The sequence below is a fragment of the Amblyomma mixtum genome, chromosome 2 (assembly GCF_055824585.1).
Source record: "Amblyomma mixtum isolate Tamu chromosome 2, ASM5582458v1, whole genome shotgun sequence".
NCBI lineage: Eukaryota > Metazoa > Arthropoda > Arachnida > Ixodida > Ixodidae > Amblyomma > Amblyomma mixtum.
In genome coordinates, this window is record NC_143013.1 from 93,052,741 (window position 1) to 93,074,579 (window position 21,839).

The 21,839-nt window shown below is 46.6% G+C and overlaps 1 protein-coding gene across 1 annotated transcript; it reads left to right on the forward strand.

Moving 5' to 3' along the window:
* The first annotated feature begins 1,809 nt into the window (after window positions 1–1,809).
* Window positions 1,810–20,902, forward strand: LOC149360188 (uncharacterized). Its single transcript, XM_089569208.1, has 5 exons — window positions 1,810–1,929; window positions 5,831–5,979; window positions 12,414–12,481; window positions 17,849–17,932; window positions 20,681–20,902. The coding sequence occupies exons 1-5, from the start codon at window positions 1,810–1,812 to the stop codon at window positions 20,839–20,841; spliced, it is 582 nt and encodes a 193-aa protein (XP_089425334.1). The 3' UTR covers window positions 20,842–20,902.
* Window positions 20,903–21,839: the final 937 nt, after the last annotated feature.

Consider the following 21,839-nt stretch of genomic DNA (forward strand, 5'->3'; position numbering starts at 1 on the left):
CTGCGTGCGTATGTCCTTCCCACGCGGCTCTATCACCTTCGTAGACAGGAATTCTAATGCAAAATGCTGCAAGTCACCTTTTGAATGCTTCGGCGAGGAAACCTTCCCTTCCTAGTGTCTCGGACAAATATGTAGGATATTTGTGGCATGATATTTATGGATATCTGTGCTGGAAAGTTGAGGTGTTCAAAGGACTTCCGCTTTTTGCAACAGTGCGCAACAACGTTAAAACGTCAGTGGCACCTCTCGAGAGCCAGCAAGAGCCCTCAGTACAGTTCTAGACAATCCACTAGTTAGGGTGTGAATTTCTATTTCGGACAATGAGAACGAGACTGCCTGAAAAGTGGAGTGAGACGACACAGAACAATAATTTAAAAATGTCATTTGCAGCGGTGAGATAGTGGTTATGGTATCCAGCCGATGTTCTGCACGACGCTAGTGTTGGTTTATTTTAACCTTTTTCTTGCGCATTCACTTTTCGGTAAGTATGCTAGCTATTTCATTGTTAAGAATCCATATTATTCCTGCCCTACTTTTCTCTCCTAGCACGCGTCCTCGTAAAACACGTTTTATTAGATGTCGTGTGTGTTCGTATGACAATCAAAACATGCTCTCGTAATATCGCTCTGTACGACCCTCGTATGACTGGTATTTTACGAGATTTTTTTTTTACATAGCCATGCAGACCTCCCCGCATCATACTTCCTTCCTCATTCTGAAGCCTGACGGAAAATTACATTTTTAACCTGTGTATCCTGAACCACGTACTCGCGCTTCATGAGTGACTAATTTCAGAAACCCCTTACATGTACAGCTGCAACCGAAAAAGATTAGCACAAGTTACTCATGACCGGAGCGGAAAAATTGCGAGACGTGGCGCTATTGTAGCCGTATGCGCAGATAGCGAGAGTGCCTGGCACATTCCACTTTCCAATGTGGGGGTGGCCGACAGAAAGCAGCCCATCCGAAAGCAGGCAACGCCACACGTTACTTTTGACAGTGCATCCCCAGCACATTTCTAAAGAAAAACGGTGATAAAGATAACGTTGCTCGCCACGTTAGCGCAAAAAAAAAATAAAATGAGGTTATGTGCTTAGCCGCCTTAGCACATGGTTTGGCAGATAAGACATCTACAGGCGTTCGTTTAAAATGCTGCATTTCTGATGGGCGAATGTCTAGGTGGGCTGCATTCTGCCGGCCACCCCCGCTTTGGGACATGGAATGTTCCTGGCACACTCACTATCGGCGTACTCGGCAACAATAGCGCCGCGTGTCGCGATTTTTTCGCTCCGGTCATGATTCACTTGTGCCATTTTTTTTTTCGTTGCAGCTGTACATGTGTAATGCACATAGTTCCCTGTCAGGGGTAGTTGTGTATATTGCTCTTTCATCTGATACGGTCTGTCTGCTTCCAACTGATACACTTGTTTTCAGAGTCTTATGTCAAAAAGGGTGATATGGTCGCCCTTGAACGCTGTAAGCTATGACGGTCTGAGTTTTAAGTTAAATTTAGTTTTTTTTTTCTCTGCTTCAATGCTGGATTACAGAATATCAGAAACATAGAATGTGCTTTGAGTGCTAGACAACGCTTTTTACCCCCGACAAGTGTGTGATGCTTATCTCCCTGTTTTTCTGTTTAAATAATTGTTAGCACACCACTGCCAGTGGTACGTGTTCTGAAAAGACAGTGTGTGAGAGAAAAAAATGAATAAAATATCCGTTGTGTCCACGTGGGCTTTGCACACCTGGCTAACGTATAAAACACGCTGCAATGAGGCTGCTTGCCGCTGGTTACAGTTTAAAATAAGGATGATGCGTGCCCCTCTATACCTTGGTATGGCTGTTGCCATGCATATATTTTTCTTCAGTGCTGAAAGTGCGGATAGCGAATTGGACAAGCAGCAGCTTGAAATTCCTGACATTGGAGAGGTTAGTAACATTATTTTTATTTTTCAACAAAGGAACTTGGCTTTAATGCAAAAAGTAGCTGAGATTAAATAGACGTATTGAGGAGCAGCACTCTTCATTTAAGCGAACCTTCCAACGTACCCTGTGAACCTTCTCAATGCGATTCTGAGTATACATATCCATTTCTGCTAGTTGTGTTCAGATGTACATTTAAAAAGTACGAAGTGCTTCTGCTAAGACGTCGTCAATAAAATGACGAGCTCCGAGAACGAAGAGATACATCGTTCACCCGACTGCATCGGCTCACCTCAGCGTAAATCTTTAATCTTATGTAGATGCATGCTCGTTAACCTTGCGTTAGCCGCTCATCTACGAGGGGGTACCCAAAAGAAACCGGAGTTATTTTCATTTGAACTTATTTGTTCACATTTTAAGCACAGACCTTCAATCTCCTTCAAAGTATTCCCCACTTGCAATGATACGCTTGTCGAATCTTTCATTCCATTTTTCAAAACATTGTTTAAATTCATATTTTGTGATGCTTGACAGTGCCTCCGTCGTTTTTTCTTCACCTCAGCAACATCAGCGAAACGCTTTCTATTCACCTATTGTTTCATTCTAGGAAACAAAGAAAGTAGCACGGGACAAGGTCGGGAGAGTATTATTGTTGAGGAATAGGGTCATGCCATTTTTGGTCCACAATTTTCGTAGAGACAGGGCTGTGTGAGCAGGGGCATTGCCATGATGGACAAACCAGTCACCCGACCGCCACAAATCTGGCCGTTTCCACCGCACACTGTTGCCCAATCTTTTCTAAACATCCAAGTAGAAACCCTGGCTAACTATCTGACCCTGCGGAACAAATTCTCAACGGACGACTCCTCTCACGTCGAAAAAAAAACAAATCAGCATTGTTTTGAGGTTTGGTTTCATCTGACGAGCTTTCTTGAGGCGAGGTGAATTTGAAGTTTTCCATTGGTATGATTGTTGCTTTGATTCAGGATTCAATTCAGGAAAACTTGAGTTGTCCCCATAGCATCGTCCTTATACGTCCTTCTCAATATTTCAAGAGTTCCCATTCAACTTTTTCCGAGCAAAAATCAGAATTCCACCGGCGCACGCTGTTCACGAAAATCAGCCATTGCAAAAACGACACTCACAAAACAGTCGTCACTCTAAAACTCTGCCTAAACTAGCCTGACCTCCTTCAGCGATGGCACTCGGCTTACTGACTCTGGAATGTTCGTTCTATGCGCTCCTAGTGGCAAAACGCGGTACTACAGAAGCTTTGCCGACCAAAATATTTAGTCCGGTTTCTTTTGGGTACCCCCTGTTATATTTTTGTAAAGAAAGTAACATCTATTATGCGCCGGTTGAGTAGAGTTGTAATGTGAAATTTCTCGTTGAGTGGTGAAAGGCATAAAACCGGCAGCCTGTTACGCCGGAGTAAATTAAAGTACCCTAAAAAAGTGTCATATCATCATACCTTAAGCGTCTCAAAACTTAGGAAATGCATAGAAGCAGCCTTGTAACATAAAACAATGCCGAGTAGGCTCTATAGCAATGCACTAATAAAAGGCAGCCGTCAGCAGAACCTATCGCTTTGAACACCCAGGAATAACCTCATTCTTCACTGTACCTGAAATCCGCCAAAATCCACGCAGGCGCACACACACGACAAGAGAATGGGACAGACCGCTAATCACTACTGGTTTATTTTTCAGAAACCAAAAACATACATACAGTCAACCAGCGATTTACAGGTTTACATATCAAGGCCTACATGATAAACATCGCTGAAAAAACTTTTTTTACGTCTGATACAAACTTAGAGATGTTTCGCTTACGCACAAATTTCCTTTTGTATCAGATGGAAAAAAGTTTTTTGAGCGCTGTTTATCATGTAGGACTTTCGTAAATTGGTTCCTTGCGCAGGCGCTGGCTGACTGTATATATGTATGTGGTTTCTGCAAAATAAAAGTGTGTGTGTGCGCGCGCGCGCGCGCGCGCGCGTGTGTGTGTGTGTGTGTGTGTGTGTGTGTGTGTGTGTGTGTGTGTGCGTGCGTGCGTGCGTGCGTGCGTGCGTGTGTGCGTGTGGTTTTGGGGCCTTTAAAGTACAATAATGAATTACCAACTACCCCAACTAGAAGTTCTCTTAACCTGATTCAATGGCTTGACCTTATTGTCGTTGTCTTCGGACAGCAATTCGTGATTTGATGCTTCCTGCTACCTTTGGAGAAGTATATAGGATAATTGAACAACATGTACAGGTTTCTGATTTTAACAACTGCTAAAGAAATTGACATGCGGCCACCGCAGATCATTTGTACAGTAAGGCGGACTATAGCACATGATAGACGAGTTATTTGACGAATATTGAGTGAAATGTAGTAAGCGACATTTCATAAACGAAAAACTGCAAAATTGAAGATGGCGTTGTAACCGTGCCTGAATACAGTTGTGAAATTTTCTTTTTTCGCAAAGTGGTTCCATATATCGAACGTCAAAACGCGCATATCACTGCATGTTTAGATAGCTTTCGTATGTACGTTGCACATCCCTAAAGTTATGATAATATGCGCAGTATTCCCTGAGAAATAATGTTCACTGCTTCTGCGTCATAAAATAAAGAAATGCGTACTGTGTATGATGCATTAGACCTACGAGAGACATAATTTATTAATGTGGTGCGCGGGAAAGGCAACTTGTAATTATACCAGTTAAAAAAAATAGAGTTCTTAATTGTTTATAAAATTATCGTTCTCAATCACGTAAATAATGTGCGCGTTGCTGTACAGTGTATAGCCCCTTTCACAGTTAGAGGGAAACTGGAAGCGCGTGATGACCGTGCTTGGCGATACTCTATTGCCGACAGCCGGCCCATGCGCAGTAAGTTCGGCCGGCTAATTTATCCGCGCATGCACCTTGTGTCAGCCCTTACCTCCGGTTTTCGGCAACAGCGCTTCTCAAAGAAAGATCGTCAAGCGCTTACAGTTTCCCTCCAAGTGTGCAAGGGTCTGTACATTCACTCAGCTTACCGTTACATCTCTCACAGTTTCTGAACATTTTTGAACAGTCACCGGGTGTACCTAACGAAACGCAAAAGCATATCCTTCTCAGGGAGTGCTTGCAACGTAATTTTGTATTTCTTTCTCCATTGACTAATTTTATATTACGCACGAATGAATATTTATCCTGTAAGTGCTTTCGATAATATTTTACTTGAACAAACCAGGGCAAAAGAAAGTTTCTATTTCCAGTTATGAGCAAAAAAGAACAGCATAAACATGTTTGTCTGAAATCAAACGCTAAGAGCAATGAACAATAGAAACGGTCAGCTCTTCACGAAAGCCTTTTGTTAGCGTAGGTTTTCTACCCGGTGGAAGAAAATATCGAGAACTACCATCAGATTAATTGATTAGAGGAATTCTCCGAGCTGGAGTAGGTTTGAAATAAGGGAGTAATTATTCAAAGGCATCCACCGAAGCGTACCCAAACGGCTGCAAATGAAAGCTACACAGCTTCTATAGAAACTCCGCAGTTAAAAAAAAACATTCCTACAGACCCGATGTTCTGTGGAAGCTCCATATAGCTTTCCTTTGTCGCCGTATGATGCGCGTGAGTGGATGCGAATGAGTAATTACTACCTAACTGCAGGGCTACCATTTCTGGCGTCAAACTCACGATTGCTTAAATATCGTTAACTTTTTATTGTTGGAAATAGTGAATGCGCAATTTTGAACACGCACTAATATCTTCTTGTGTCCTCACACATAAGAAATAATGACTCCTACCAAAAGTTGCCGGTTCATTAAGCTTGCAATGGAGGTTTTGTTAATGAGCAAAATTTTGCTAGGCGCTTTTCTCTGACCTGAGGTGCGTGATCGATGATCGTATCGATACATAGCGCTTTCACGCGCAGGCAATGGCATTGTTCGACGACTGCATTGCCTTAATGGACATTGACAATGACAGCATCCTGGACTGCCTCACGGCAAGAAGGATACAGTACGACCCAGAGGAACCGAGCGTCACATATCTTTGGAATGTGGCCGGCAGCAGCGGCGAAAGGTAAAACAATGGCTGCATCTCTTACGCTCCAGGCATGGAAACGCTTCATGCTTGGCCTTCGCATGATTTAACTGGAAAGCGTTTAGGAAATAGTGTCGCAGAAATTCACGCTTCGTCGGCGTCGTTGATTGTGAGCGAAAAATTCACGAAAAATCTTCAGAGAAGTAACCTAGGAGGCAGGTGAAGGTCAAGTAATTTTTTGGCGTCATCACAACCTACCAACCGGAGTGCGATCGAACTGCGCACCGTGGCAGGCGGCAGATAATTTGATGATTAGTTGCCAGCGGTTCATCGTAGAGCGCAAACTTGATCGCGCAAGCCCGTCCGACGACAGGCCCTGGCTTTGCAGGGCAGTGGCGCTCCGCTTAAGCGCTACGCCGCTGAGAGACGAGTGTTATGCTGCAAGGTTCTATGAATGAGTCGGTTTGGTTTAGAGAGGGTTAACGTCCCTAAGCAGCTTAGGTTATGAGGGGCGCCGTAGTGAATGGCTCCAGAAATATCCACCCCCTGGGTTTCTTAGACCTGCAGAGACATCACACAGTACACGAGCCTCTAGAATTTTGCCCCATCCAAATTCGACCGCCACGGCCGGGATCAAATCCGCGTCTTGCGGGGGTTCTATTAACGTTAAGCAGAGAATGACCCGTTGATCTTATATCGGCATTAACCTATTACCGCTGTCGTGTCATGTTCTTAAGGCGGATCTTATGTGTCCCCTCAAATGTCTGTTTCAGAATAGGATGCATAAAATGAAGATTTGCGCTTAGTAGCGCCTTCTTGTCTTGTGGAAAAAACATGGCATAATTATGCCGTTTGAAGCTGTGGTGCACCACGCCACAGCACTCTCTGTAGCTATATCGCAATATCCTCCCAACTTATAGTATTCGCGTAGAAGGTGCCAAGCGCATGGCCAATCACTAACGGCGCCTGCTAGGAGCGTCCACATTACATAAATGTCCGCTGCGGTGGCTGAGTGCTTATGGTGCTCGGCTGCTGACCCCTAAGACGCGGGTTCGGTCCCGGCCGCGGCGGTTGAATTTCTTTGGAGGAGAAATTCTAGAGGCGCCTGTACTGCTCGATGTCAGCGCTCGCTAAAGAACCACAGGAGGTCGAAATACTGCCGGTATTAAATAGTGATTATTGGATCCAAAAATGTTGGATAAGTATAGCTGTACACATGATTCCCGATGGCTGTCTAGCTGTAGGGCTCCGCACGAACGTACGCCCGCTGGCTATAATGATGCCGGGTGAATATGTGCGCGTGGCATCTACGCTTCGAAGGAGCCGAAATGCTGAACACGTGCTTGTTCTCTTTCTGAACAGTGTACTACGTTATCGATGCTAAGAGTTGAAAATTAGGGTCAAACCCCCAAAACTGCGCGTTTTTCCTATGGTTTTCGCTATGTTGTAAATACCATAATCAGTTCCTGTGGTCGAGAACGCAGGTTCTATCTAAGCCACGCTGGTACCATTTTCATGCAGGCGAAATGGATATGACGGGCTCGCTTTTATATGTCAATGCGTTTATTTGAACCCTGGAAGGTGAAAATAGTTTCCGGGTTATCCGCTGAAAAAAGACAAACAGGTGCCGTTTTGGAGGTATCGGGGATACTCTCCCATCACACAGCACATGGGTTCCGTTTCGCCTCAGTCGAAGCACGGCAGAACACAAAATGCGCCTGTTGGCTGCGCGATTTTAGTGCACGAGAACTATCCCCAGGTGGTAGAAATTATTCTGCCACTATGATATTGCTTTTAAAATAAGGAGTGCGTCTGTTGTCGTGCACATCTATTCCTAGTCATGTCCTGCAATTAAGATGTATGCAACGTTAGGTTAGTCTGGGCCACGGTCGCCGCGTATCAAATCGTAATATGACCCAATTGACATGCGCCAGTTCGCATAGATGGCTCTGCTTTCGTTGTAGCCTTAAATTTCCGTCTCTTGAGAGCAGAGCTCCTTCGTCGTCGCAGTCTTCGTAGTCGTCAGCATAGTGGACGTCGCCGTATTTGCGTCGTTTTGATTTTGGAAATGTATGTAGCACGACATGAAAGACAGGAGAGAGCAGATGATTGAGACATGCGCTAACCTCAGCGAGTTATATTGATGGATGAAACACATCCATTTATTTAGACAGTTTTTGTAGCGATACCTGCACTACTATAGCTACGCCAGTCGCTTCGCCTCTTCAGCATGGCCGCACATTGGCCGTGGTTGCTCCAAGAACACAAGCCTTTATCCCAGATTGGACGAAATTCAGGCAAAATTTTAACTCACTTGATAATACACCCATTTCAGCGCAAGGCTACCCAGCATGGTCCCTACAGCTGCTGACACATCTTTCCTCGAATGAAACACACATCCATCACTCAGAGGCGGTCACAGACAGTGAATAACCACCTTCTACACCACTGGGAAGCCCGTCGCAGCCTCGTCCGCCGTTGGCGACGCCAGAAACACAATAGAAAGCTTAAAGCTCGAATTGCCGAGGAGCATTTGACAATGTAACACATGAGATCATACTCACTAACCTAAGCCACACCGACTGTGGCCTGAACACATTCCGATACATAAGCCAATTTTTATTGGATTGTAAATCCTACATTCGAATTCAAGGTAGAGAGCATGGTCCTTACCTACTCGGCACGCGGGCAACCCCCCAAGGCGCAGTACTTTCCCCGCTGCTCTTCAATCTTGCCATGATGGACCTGCCGGCCCAGCTGAGTGGTATCGCCAGCGTGCAGCACGCAATGTACGCCGATGACATCACTCTGTGGGCCACGCAGAGCAGCACAGGGTACAATGAAACCAGCCTGCAAACAGCGGCGACGATAGTAGACCGCTACGCCTGCCGCTGCGGTCTTCAATGTTCCCTTCAAGAATCGGAATTTGTGCACCTCCGCCCCTCACAGAAGTGCACAACTAAAATATCTCTTTCTCTTGAGAGTGGTCCCATACATGAAAGTGATGAGATACGGTTACTCGGACTCTACATCCACAAACACAGGCGGCCAGACACGGCATTGGCCAAACTCCGTAAGGTGGGGGACGAGGTGGGCTGCATGGTCCGCCGGGTTTCCAACAAGCGCGGAGGGTTACTCAGTAAGGATGCCTTGCAGCTGGCAAACGCCTTCGTAACTAGTCGAATTCTCTATTCGACTCCTTATCTCCACCTACGGAAACAAGAAGAGGACGTCCTTGAGGAGGTCATCCTTCGCAGAATTGTTAAACATGCCCTTGACCTCCCCATCACTACTTCAAAAAGCCGGCTTATGGCCCTTGGGGTGGTGAATACTTTCCGGGAGCTCCGGGAGGCGCACATTACAAACCAGTACACGCGCTTGTCGCTAACGGAGTCGGGTCGCCGCCTTCTTGCTCGACTCCATATCCAACACAACCCTCCAATGGAAGACAGGTTTCACATCCCAGAACTGTGGAGACGTGCCCTCCACGTGCGGCCTCTTCCAGCAAACATGTCACATGAAGGCCATAATGGTCGGCGCCTGGCACGAACGTAATCGCTAGCCCGACATTCTGGCAACAAAACAGGGGTATACTACGTGGACGCCTCCGGCCCTCACCACGGAGGATGGTGCACGGCCACGGTAGTTCACAACAGCAACACAGTTAGCGGCCTCACTTTCAGAGCCCGCAGTGCAACACAAGCAGAAGAGGTCCCGATTGCTCTCGCGGCCTCCCATTCCGATTCAAAATACATAATCACCGACTCGCGAGGGGCCTGCCGGAACGTCGAACAAGGCTGCACTCCCTTCCTAGCCTATCGAATATACCAAAATGGCATACGGGATACGGACCCCGCACACCGTTACCTTATATGGGCCCCTGCTCATCAGGGATTGGCAGAAAACGAGGCAGCAGACGCAGCCGCCCGCGCGCTCTCTCACCGGGCTTTTTCTCCTCCCCACCTGATCAGGAATCCAATTTTAATCCGGTCTATACGTTCATTGATATCGCAACCTACTATCAGTATAGCCATCGCATTTACCCTAGCCCATGTAAAAACCTCAAGAAGGCGGATGAGCGGCTCCTTCTCCGCCTCTTCACCAATACATCGCTGTGCCCGGCAGCACTAAAACATTTCGACCCCTCCTTTAGCGGCAACTGCCCGCACTGTAGTGTGGTGTCTTCGGACACCTATCACATGGTGTGGCTCTGCCCCTCCAACCCGGCCATTCCCCCCATCCCCAACCCAACCCGGGAGGACTGGTGGGCGACTCTGCTCGGCTGCCACGACTTATAGGCCCAACAAGCCTTAGTCGGGCGCGCCCGGGCGGCGGCCACCGCCAGTGGGGTCCCGTACTAGGGACCTCCACCTAGTGTTTGTAAGGATTGGTCCCTTACGGGCTGATCCAAACATACCTCCTGTCCCTTCTGAATAAATGTTTTCACCACCACCATTACCGGTAGTGGTAGCACCGACCATGAGCCGTTGCCTAGCAACCACTGCGAAGGACACCCGAACGGCACTGTACAAAAAGGAAGGAAGTGGGAGTGAAAGAAGAAAGACAAAGAGGGGCCGTAATGAAGAAACTGAAAATTGTATTTGAGGAAAGGAAATTACGGAGTAACTATCTCGCATATCTCGGTGGACACCCCTCATCCGTTTGGTGACGTCAGAGAGTACCCAAATAAATCACCAGTAGCCTTACATCGCTTACCCACAGCGATGCTTAAGCGTTGTTATGTCCTGTAGCTCACTAATTAATGACGCAGTAATCCTTCGTTACCTCAGTGGACACAAGAACCGCACCCTGCAGAAAGGGAGAAAGTGCGAGTGAAAGAATTAAGAGAAAAAGACGCCGTAATAAAAAAAAGTGAGTTTGAGAAAAAGAAATTACGCAGTAACTGTGAATCCACGTCCAGGGAGGAAGATGGAGAAGGAATGTCCAGCGAAACGCAGCGGTGAAAGACCGACTTTGCAATTCTACTGAGCGAGTTGCACTCGGCCAGCTGTAGCTATCGCGTTACTCCAGGTTTAACCAGAGTTAAACCATAGCCAATTTTTTCCCGCAGGAAACATAGCTGGCATTCGTGCAGACGACAAAGGAAACACTCAGATGCCTGAAATATATACATTACTGTGTACCTTTATTGCAGCAGTGCTGACCCAATCCGAAACTTTCGAATGCGAAGCGCCCGTATCAACTCACGCGATAGCACGTAGTTGCCTCTTCTAATTGCCTCTGTTTTTTTATAATTGGTAAGCCTTGTCCAGGCCATTCGCAAGACTTCCAGTGAACTTGTAAATTCGTTCTGGCCCCATTCATTAAACATTTTTTTATGGCCATGTAGGCTCTTATTCATACAATGTTCGGACTGACTAATGTATACTTTCCCGCAGCAGAGTGGTATTGGATAAGCAATCCTTGCCTCATCCAGGACATATCTGTGGTAATGCTTCGATTCGCATTCTTTGTTCTTTTCCACCTCGGATATAACAGAAGCTTGGATGTGAGTATCCAGGGTATTTCTTTCTAGCCACCTGCAGCGTGAACAACCAAAATATGCATCGTGTGAATGATCTTCAAGTGACTGCTCATAGGAAAGAATTAATGAGGCGCATAATTACTTTTTGAACGCAAAATGTGCAAGATTATATTCGGTCATCTAAACAAGTGGAAGACTGAAATAAACGGTTCTCCGAAGCACAATTAATTTCATTCTATGCTGCGTCCAATTCTTGATTTGTTGCCGCCGAAGGTTTAAAAGAATCACAAACAGTATTTTGGATGCAACACGACGCCCTAAAATCCTGTTCTAGAGAGGAACTACCACAGGTAAAAGAAATATATGATACCTTTCATCTGACCTTCGAACAATGCCTTCAATGACTGATTTATTTTAGGCAACAAAGAACATCGCCAAGTGTTCATTGCAAGTGCAGAACTAAAGCCGCCGCGGAGGCTCAGTGGTTATGCTGCTCGGCTGCTGACCCAAAAGACGCGGGTTCGATCCCGGCCGCGGCGGTTGAATTTCTATGGAGGAGATATTCTAGAAGACCGTGTACTGTGCTTTGTCAGCGCACGTTAAAGAACCCCAGGTGGTTGAAATTTCCGGAGCCCTTCACTACGGCGTCTCTCATAGCCTGAGTCGCTTTGGTACATTAAACTCTATAAACCAACCAAGCATTTCTAAACTAAATACTATATACGGCAATCACATTGAGCATAATCGATGTAAAAAATAACAACCACCGGTTTGTTTATAGCCGATACAGTACCGCCCATTTGACGCCAACGGAGCTCAAAATATCCTTAAGGCGACAAGAACCCTACGGCGCTCCGTTTGATTGTATGTTCATAAGATATGCGTAGCGTGTAACCGGCGTGATGTGTTGAAAACCGCGGTTCGCTTTAAATGTGTAAGAAGTTGGTGAAAAAGATAAATATTTTTTATGTTTTGTTTGCTTTTGCAGATTTCACTTCTCAGTTCACATTACTGAAGCAGACACACAAGGCACGATGAATATTTCTACGAGCCTAAGTAAGCAAATTTTGCCATATTTTGTATTCGGCAGATTCCTTACCTCTGATTCACTAATTGCCATCTGCACCAGCACTTAGTTCTAAGGAGTCGTAATGAGATTTGTCGGGCTACCTGGCTTAAACAGAAGAAGGCTGTAACAACGCGAAAGGGCTAGGAATTCATGAAGGAACACACATGACACTAAGAAGCGCCTCTAAGTGTCGTTTGTGTTGATTCATGTTGTCCTAGCCCTTTCCCGCATTTGGACCTCTGTACTGAATTTTATTGCGAAAGCAATACTACTTTCACTTTGAGCTCCTCGCGTGGCGAGGCCGCGATAGCTAGCATTAACCTTTAGCTTGACCTCTGCTATGACGTCATACCATCTGCCGCATAAACCAGGGGCCCAACTTGTGCCGTCGCGAGGCGAGGCCGCGCTTGGTAGCTGCTGCCTAACGCCCGCGCCCGCCGCGCGCAGCGCGCCTAGTGGTGTGACGTCACAGCTGCAAGAGCAGGGCTCCAACTTCTGCCGTCGCGAGGCAAGGCTAGAGTGTAGCAAGGCCGCGCGTGGTGACTCCTGCCTAAAGGCGGAGACACATGTACGAAAAGTGCGTGCGATTCGCTGCCGCGCGTCGTTGCGACCGTCGTCGCAACGACCGAACGCTGCTCATCGCATGCGTCCAACCTGCTGGATGTCAACGACGAGCCGCGCGCTGCAAACACAAAGACGGGAATCGGGAGCCAATGCGAGCGCGGAGAGCGGCAGCGTCATGATGACGTAGAGCGCGAGGCTCAGGGCGCTCGGGGCCGAGCCACGCCGGGCCGGTCTGCCAGCTTTGATGCCGGCCGCCGGCGACTGAAAAACGCGCTAGTATTGTTTGTTCACGTTCTAGCAAGCCCAGGGATAGATCCATGTCAATACTGCCTCATTTCTGACGATCGTTGGCCAATACCGAGTTGCTCGTAAAAGTGATGACGGCGATACAAGCAAATTTCATCCCACAGCCGCTTCGGTGCTGCTGCTACTTGATGCGGTTCGCCTGCCGTCTGCTAGCTCCGTTTCTGAAGGCGTCATAGAAATCGAACATATATCTTTTATTGTGGGACGAGTTCGCAGTAAAGCGATGTGAATAGTAGGCCTTTTATTATGGCACACGCGACTTCCTAAGCGCCGTCAGCTGCGGCTTCGACGCGAAACCAGCTAGGCCTAGCGACGACTAGGCTTCCGGACCAGCGCGCAGTTCGTCGCCCGGCATTGCCGCAGGCGGTGTCGTTGCCGAAAGATCTTCTTTTGCACAGGTTTACTGTCGTTGCTCGAATTTAGGAAGCATCCTCTCTGGTACATGGCTGTTTTGTATTTTCTTGTGCGAACGTGAAGTACTTACGCCGAGCATGCCGACCAGACGGCTAGCCTGGAGCCCGTCTGCCGGCGTCATGAAAACGAGCTAAAGTGTTTTCTTGACTTACATAATAAACCTTGGGATGAGAAATGTGAAAACTATGTAATTTTTGAGGATCTCTGATCAATACTGAGCTGCTGGTAAAGGTAATGGCTGTGATACAAGCAAACTTCTTGCCACGACCGCCTTGCAGCTGCCGCTGGCCTGACGTTGCGATCCGGCTCGCCTGGCGCCCGCTCGCTTCGCTGCCGAAGGCCTCGCGGAAATTGATCATACTATTACTTTATTCTGAGATGGTGCTGTTGACAGTAGAACGATGTGTGGAGTAGGCCTTTTATTATAGCTCAGGCGACTTCCGAAGCGCCGGCCGCTGCGGCTTCGATGCGAAAGAGGCTATAGGCCTAGCGACGACCACGGAAGCCAGGCAGCAGCAGAGCTCATCGCCCGGGGCGCCCGCGAGCGGTGCCGTTGCCGAAAGCTCGCAACATAAGCAGGCATGGTTTGTCGCTGCTCGAGCAGACTTTCTGATAACAAGGCTATCTTGTCTTTTCTTATGATATTTGTACACCATCCCAAGCAGCGCTTAGGCACCGCTGCACGGCTGCGAAGTGTGACACCGGTTGTGGGCGGAGATTGGGTAGAGCGGCGCAGCGATGCTCACCGCTCCGTGTGTTTTAACTACATATAATTGCTCTTTTTTGTTTAATAACTCTTTTCTCATAAAAATACCTCAGCACCAGTCTGCCAACTTGGAGTATAGGCGGAGCTTGAACGCACGGACCCTTCGTTGCCGGCGGCACTTCCGTGTGTCCCCGATTCTGGTGCTGCGAGCGTTCGTCAGCGACGCGTCGCGCCACAGTTCGCACATGTGTTCCCCGCTTAACTCGTGCGCCCGTCGCGCGCGGAGCGCCTAGCGGTGTGTCGTCACAGCTGCAAGAGCACGGCTCCAACTTGAGCCGTCGCGAGGCGAGGCCGCGCTTGGTAGCTGCTGCCTAACTCCTGCGCCCGCCGCGCGCGGCGCGCCTAGCGGTGTGGCGTCACAGCTGCAAGAGCAGGGCTCCAACTTGTGCCGTCGCGAGGCGAGGCCGCGCGTGGTGGCTGCTGCCTAAAGGCCGGTTCACGTGCAAGCGACTGAGCGATTGAGCGACGTGTGGCAGCGAAAATTTCCAACTTGTTGAAACCTCGCCGCTCATCGCAGCGACGACTCACAACAGGTTTTTCCGCCGCGGCGACAGGATTCGCTAGCATTGTCGCTTGCATGTGAAACAGGCTTAACTCCTGCGCCCGCCGCGCGCGGCGCGCCTAGCGGTGGATTGCAAGAACGTGTGAACTGCAAGAGTATGAAGAGCGTGCTAGAGTGTGAAGAGCGTGTGAACCGAGATAATTAAACATAGGGCATTATGGGGGTACAACAAATATGAAGTACTAAAAGGTATTTGGAAAGAAATAATGGTGCCGGGACTTACTTTCGGCAATGCGGTTCTGTGCTTAAGGGCAGAAGTTCAGTCGAGATTAGACGTAAATCAGAGAGCTGTTGGAAGATTAGCACTAGGTGCCCACGGCAAAACCACAAACGAGGTAGTACAAGGGGATATGGGCTGGGCATTGGACGATAACAGGTGGGCAGCTAAGGTATTTAAATATTTATACAGAAAGAGCGTTGACTCACAGTGGCGGAAAAGAACTAGAAAACTAACCAGTAAGTATGCAGGTCATGAGGACGGAGAAAGAAAGAGCATTAAACGACAGGTTAAAAACGCGGAAGTTAAAAATTGGATGAATTCAATGGAAAAGAAACATAGGGTAGAATTATATCGATACTGGAATAGGCAGATCAGGAAAGAATTTTTCTATGATAACTCAAGAGGCAGTGCCCTACTTTTTGAAGCTACGTCAGGGTGTCTTAGAACGCGCAGCTACAAAAAGAAATTTAACGAAGATGATGACACATGTGCAGTGTGTGGTAGATCTGTGGAAAAAATTGAACACCTCATAATCAAATGTGATGGTATCCATCCGGATGTCGATGCAGGCGCAGTCACTCTTCCTAAGGCCCTAGGGTTTAATGATAACAATGGTCATGTAAATAAATCTGCAGTTGAAGTTAGCAAAAAGCGATTGGAGGATTGGTGGCTGAAAAGCAGAGATGTGGCATAAGGTTAGAATTGTAGGAAACCGTAGGTAAAGATGATGGCGATTCTTAATGAAAATTGCCAACACAGTAAACAAAAAAATTAAAAAAAGAAACGCTGAGCATGGTGGCAATTGCCACCACCCCGTTTCAAAGGGGGCGCTCCTATCCATCCATCCATCCATCCATCCATCCATCCATCCATCCATCCATCCATCCATCCATCCAACCATGGATTGGATCGCATTGGATTGGATTGGAATGAATTGGATTGGATAGGATTGGATTGCATTGGCTTGGATTGGATTGCATTGGATTGGATTGTATAACCGATGCATCACCACAAGTCTAACCACAAGCACCACCATCAGCTACACTACCAGCTGAACCATGGCGTAGCTAAAGTTAGCGTAGCTATGGATATTGCTTTCGGAATTACCGGGCTTAAGCAAGCTAAGCCACAGCTATTTTTATCATTTACTCTTGTATTTCAAAATAGTATGGCCGATAACATTAAGAAATAAACTCTCGGGCTGCGAATATTTCTGCAGCGCCGTCGTAGTGCGATAGTCGATGAAGGGAACACTTAAAACTAAGACAGAAAACACCGATCGATGATCCAAACCCTTAAAGTAATGTGACTCAGCGTCCCAGCTATTGGGAGAGGATATTTTGAGGGAGGTTACGTTCGGCTGTTGACACCGGCACCACGCACAAATGACCAGAATTATAGGAGCGTATCTTTGCTGGCAGTAAAGTTCCGTGGCACAATCCAGTCGTGTAGGGAGTGCGTTTCCTGGATAATGTACTGGGAGCGGATTCGTTGTAGTCCAACACACTGGCAAAAAAGGTGATATATGGTTGGGCTCGCAAATGTGTCACGCGTAGAAGAGGACACTTGTAAGTGCGAGGCATCGATCATGACGCGCATCAGGCATTCACGCTGTCTTGTCAGTGTGCTTTCTCCACTTAGCAAGAACGTCAACAGTGTAGGCTGCTCCGGCGCGCGCCGTGTGGCTGCGAACTTGCACTGCTCGAGGAAATCCGGATGCCAGCGGCGCTGGGTTGACTAGGGTACATCCTCGAAGTCGGCATCGGTGTGCATGTCGGGCTGCAGCCTTCGGCGAACTCGTGCTTCATCGGTCGTCGTCCTTTCCGTGTCTCTTATCTAAGTGCAGCACTGCTCCCACCCGATGAACCACCAACTAGCCCCTGTAATCCCTTTTTTAGCAGTCTATTTCAGGTCTCACTTTTCATAGTACCATTCTGAGTGAATTCTATTTCATATCTCACTATGGTTTATGGAGGTTTAACGTCGCAAAGCGACTCGGGCTATGAGGGACACGACCCCAATATAGTCCAATTCTGATTCTACTCCAACTCCAACTATGAAACTACGCAAAATGAGTAACACTGTTAGACCGCGCCGAGTTTTCATACAACTACAAGCGGAGTGGCGCATCGGTTAAGCGATGCGCCGCAGCACTGGCAGGAAGCTGTTTCAAACAAAGCCGCCAGTGGAGCTTGTGAGACTCAGGTTGCTCCTCCCGAGCAGCACGAGAAAGTGCAGCTTGTGTCACTTTGGCACTCATAGCTATTGTGGAAACTGTGTGTTCTGCAGGTAGGCCTGCTGTTGTTCCAGTTATTTTCTTCTGTCATTTTCATTTTTCCCGAGTCATTAGTCCCCCATGAACCTCCTCTCCCCAAGTTCAGATAGGGAACTGGAGATGGAAAGCTAGACTGAAATTAAATCGGTTTTCAGGTGGCTCTTGAGAAACGGAGGAGAATACATGAATCTATGGTGACAGCAATAGCAAGTTACAAAATATAGCACTTTTCTTTTTCTGATTGCAGAGCCAGGTCAATTTTTTCTCGGCCGCTTACTCTACTTTGACCACAAGACCTGCGGAGTAGCAGAAATGCCTCACCTTGGAGACCGTAAGTAAGCATACCAGATAGATACGAAGTTTTCAATATTGTTTGAAGTCACACCCTCTGCAAGCTGCCGTTAACTTCGGCCGTTAACGCCGTTTCATGCCGTTAATTTCGACAAGTGAGATATGTTGACATGACCCTCTTCAAAAACGCCTCTCTAATGGCATGCAGAGAAAGTAAGGTACTGGTGCACGGTGACGTGTTTCTCATATGTAGAGCGAAATTATTTCTTCTGGAAAATTTCACTTGTCTAGCGCTAAAGTGCGGGCTGTTTCGTTGGAACACTTGCAAGACCAATATCTTAAGTATTTAAATATATGCCATATGTGCTATCCTGAGAAGACTGCTATTTTCAAGCTTCAACGATCTAGCAGTGCCTGTCCGGCGAACATTTGCTCGTAAGTTTTTGTTTCCGATAAATTACTTTGTATAGTTTGCACGTTTTAAAAATCAGCTTTCAGTTGATGTCAAGGTGCTTCTCGGGCCGATTTTGGTCAGCGCACTATAAGGACCAATGGCGGGCCTGCAGGGTGTAACTATAGCCCAGTCTCAATCGCAGTTTGGAGCCAATCTTCTTCGGTACATGTAAAAGAAAAACTGAGACCTGCCAATTCTCTGTCATGTGATAACACTAGCAGAAACATCTTTATAGAACTCGCTGTCTTACATATCATCGAAGGATAGTCGTCGGTGTCGGGCGTGGCTTTTTGGCGTCTTATTACTCCTGAGAACATCGAATAAGGCCCTAAAGGTACGCGCTTTCATTACCGAAGCATCGAATAAACACGATCGATCACTTTCTCAACCCTAGAGCTCTATTCGAGACGCACAGCGGCGCACGGCGTCGCCCATCAGCAAATGCGGCCACACATCACCCAAGGGCTCCACTTAGAGAACTTTGTTTTGTGCCCCCGAGGCCTTGTTTCAGAGGCAGTTTCCTCTCGAGTCCCCGAGTGGTCCAAGGCTCAGGTGCCTCCTCACCGCATTTTCTGTCGCAGTGACAGCAGTGAAAAATATTCCAGATATCGAAGCGATGGACGGCCATAGAGCTATGAGAAATGTTGAAGTGAACTGTGCCCTTTTATAGGATAACAGTACCCCTTACGGTCGAACAACGCGGAATATTAGTGTTCCTCCAACAAACAAGTTTCGAACTTCCAATTCTTTAGGATTGAAAGCAAAAAAAAATGCAGTACCAAAAGGCGCGTCCACTAGCAATACAGCGATACCCATCGCGCACAAGGAATGGTTTGGCATGCAATTAAGACAGTAGCTGAGGCGAAATGCGAATGGAAGCAGAACGGGATATACAGACAGTGGTAAGATCGAATAGGTGTAACTGAACATTGCGAAGCTCGCGCGTACACTAAGAGCAAGGCTGAGCCTAAGGGCTCCAGATAGATTTCGACCAGCTAGGCTTAACTCTCGTCGACTGAAATCGCATCGCACACGGGCGTGTTTTGTATTTCACCTGCACAAAAATGCGGCTAAATCGTCACTTCGAGTTCATAACGTTCAGTTAACCTTGAAATCTCATCACCTTGAGTTCACCAAGCTTATGCTACAACTATTTAGCCAAACACAAAACTGCAGATCTCAACGAAATATCTCAAGCCTGAAGGTCGCATAAGGCTTAGCTCAGGAGATTGTAAACAGCCAGGAGTTTTGAGCAACTGTCAGCGTCATGCGTGCAGAGTCAGGACATGTTCTGGAGGGCTTCAGAAACCTTACGTAAAAATCTTGGTAGCGCAAAACTTTCTGCGCCGGACCCCACCATTGACGGGCGTAAGTGGCTAAATACAAAAAGTTTGGCGATAAAATGTTAGTACACATCCGACAGATGAACAACAAGCGCTGTGCAGTCACAGATTGTTGTAGCAGAGACCAGAGAAATGCACAAATTGTTCAATTTTCATTGAGGTAAACCCGAACCTCCTAAAAGAGCGCCGCTGAGACCCTAGTACATTAAGAGCGATTTCAATTTTATCGCAGTCTGGTCGGCCGAAACGAGCAAGAAATATTTCATAGATTGAAGCTCACTTTATTCGTAATAAATACGAGAGTGTAGCACAAATGAATGCAACGGCTGGTTGAGCTCACGTATTCGTTGCAGCTTTCTTGAGAAAATAATCTTTTTTAGACACAGTTTATTTGGATGATCTAAAGCCTTATGTGATCACACTGGAATTGAGTTGGAATGACACTCGAATCACTATGCATACGAAAGACTACGGCAACATGCTCTTTTGCAGCGCACCCTCCGTTCTACTTGCGTAGGCTTGAGTCCACATTTTGGCAATATTAAAACTTTCGTTCAAGTAGCGTTCTGCATCCAGACATGGTCGGCAAATAGCTCAGTACTACCAAATACTTGTGCACATAGCTGACCCTTTGTGCTTTGTGTATCTAAAGCAGCTTTCTGAAGTAATATGGTTGAAGGAGACTAATAATTCAGTGTCATCCAGGAAATAGAGAGGGAAATTAAAAAAACTTACTGCCTCGCCTTCGCATGCCGCACAGCTTATGCAGCTTTAAATATGCCCAAATTATGTTGAAACATAATAAATCTGAAACATTGTACAGAAGAGGCGCACAAACATGGTGGAAGCACGCATATTTTCTAAGCTAAGAGTGCGCACACTTTAAACAGAGTTTCTGTCGATGAGCAAAGTTTAATTACCTGACGATACAAAAAAAATGTATTGTAGATTGGGGCTTATTATAACTACGATGTCTTTTTTTTTCTTTCAGAGTGCACTTTGTGGGTCACCAAGGAATCCAAGGACTCAATACCAGATGAATGTATCGAACAATTTGCGAAAATCTGTGGCAATGGCATTAACCTTCACGACAAACAAATCTGTCAGGACGTTGACGAAACAGCGTTTCCTGATTCACCGGATGACGCTTGAGTACATTACGGGCATGCGATCTCGGCTAGGAAGTGAGCCGATAGCGAATTGAGATGGCAATTAGTCGAGGATGGTGCCATCAAGATCCTGAATGGATAATTCCCCTACAGAAATAAACGAAAATCTTCTCAAAACACTGCCAACGGCTGTTACTTGTTTGGGCTTAGCCTATACAACCGTTAGGAATAATCTCCTCACCTACAAAGGATCGTTACCAGAATCACCAATGTTCTGGTTTCGTGTAGCGTTACGCGTATTGGGGACATTCTTGCGTTCGTTCAAGTGCTGAGCATTGAAAGTGCGATGAGAATTTCTCAAAGTTCAGACAACGTGGAAAGCGCGCGACTAATGAGTCATAGTTATTTATTTTCAACATACTGCCAACCACCAGAGGTGTTGTTACACGTATGGGGAGCGGATATTGCTACTTATTTACAATTTATATTTTGGGTATTGTTTGGAGCCAAAACAAACAACAGAGTAGCTTCTGAGAAGACACCGGCGGCATATGGTTGTTTTTCTGGTTTTATAGTAAGTTTTCTATAAATAATTGCTATATGTATCTCCCAGTGAGGAACACCGCAAATAAAAAAAATATTCCTTAAGATCCTTTGTTTCCGGGACTGCTGTATTGCTTCATGTAACAGAGTAGCTTCGAACATATCAAGTCGCACACATCTTCGACACTAAGTAAAACAATGGACTGCATTCTAGGAAAGCTGGACAAGTTAACCAAAGTGTGCGTCTGCAGTAATATGTAAATGAAGTTCACTTCATTCGCGGACAGATTGCGAAAAAACTGAGAGCATACAGATGATGTTCATAACGAAAATGGGGGCGCAAACAAAACGGAGACACAGAAAGACAGTCTGGATGAGTGCCTTTTTTACAACCGGTTTATTTGGAACGAAACGACCTCTGAAATAAAAAACGATGCCAAAGGCAACGACAAGCAATATAGTTATTATATCAGGGTTTAAAAAATAAAAAGAAGTCAA

Excerpts from the sequence above, each read along its gene's own strand:
- LOC149360188 (XM_089569208.1), top strand. The coding sequence starts at position 1,810 with ATGATGCGTGCCCCTCTATACCTTGGTATGGCTGTTGCCATGCATATA. Across the intron at positions 1,930-5,830 it reads AAATTCCTGACATTGGAGAG|GCAATGGCATTGTTCGACGA; the intron begins GTTAGTAACATT and ends TTTCACGCGCAG. Across the intron at positions 5,980-12,413 it reads GCCGGCAGCAGCGGCGAAAG|ATTTCACTTCTCAGTTCACA; the intron begins GTAAAACAATGG and ends TTGCTTTTGCAG.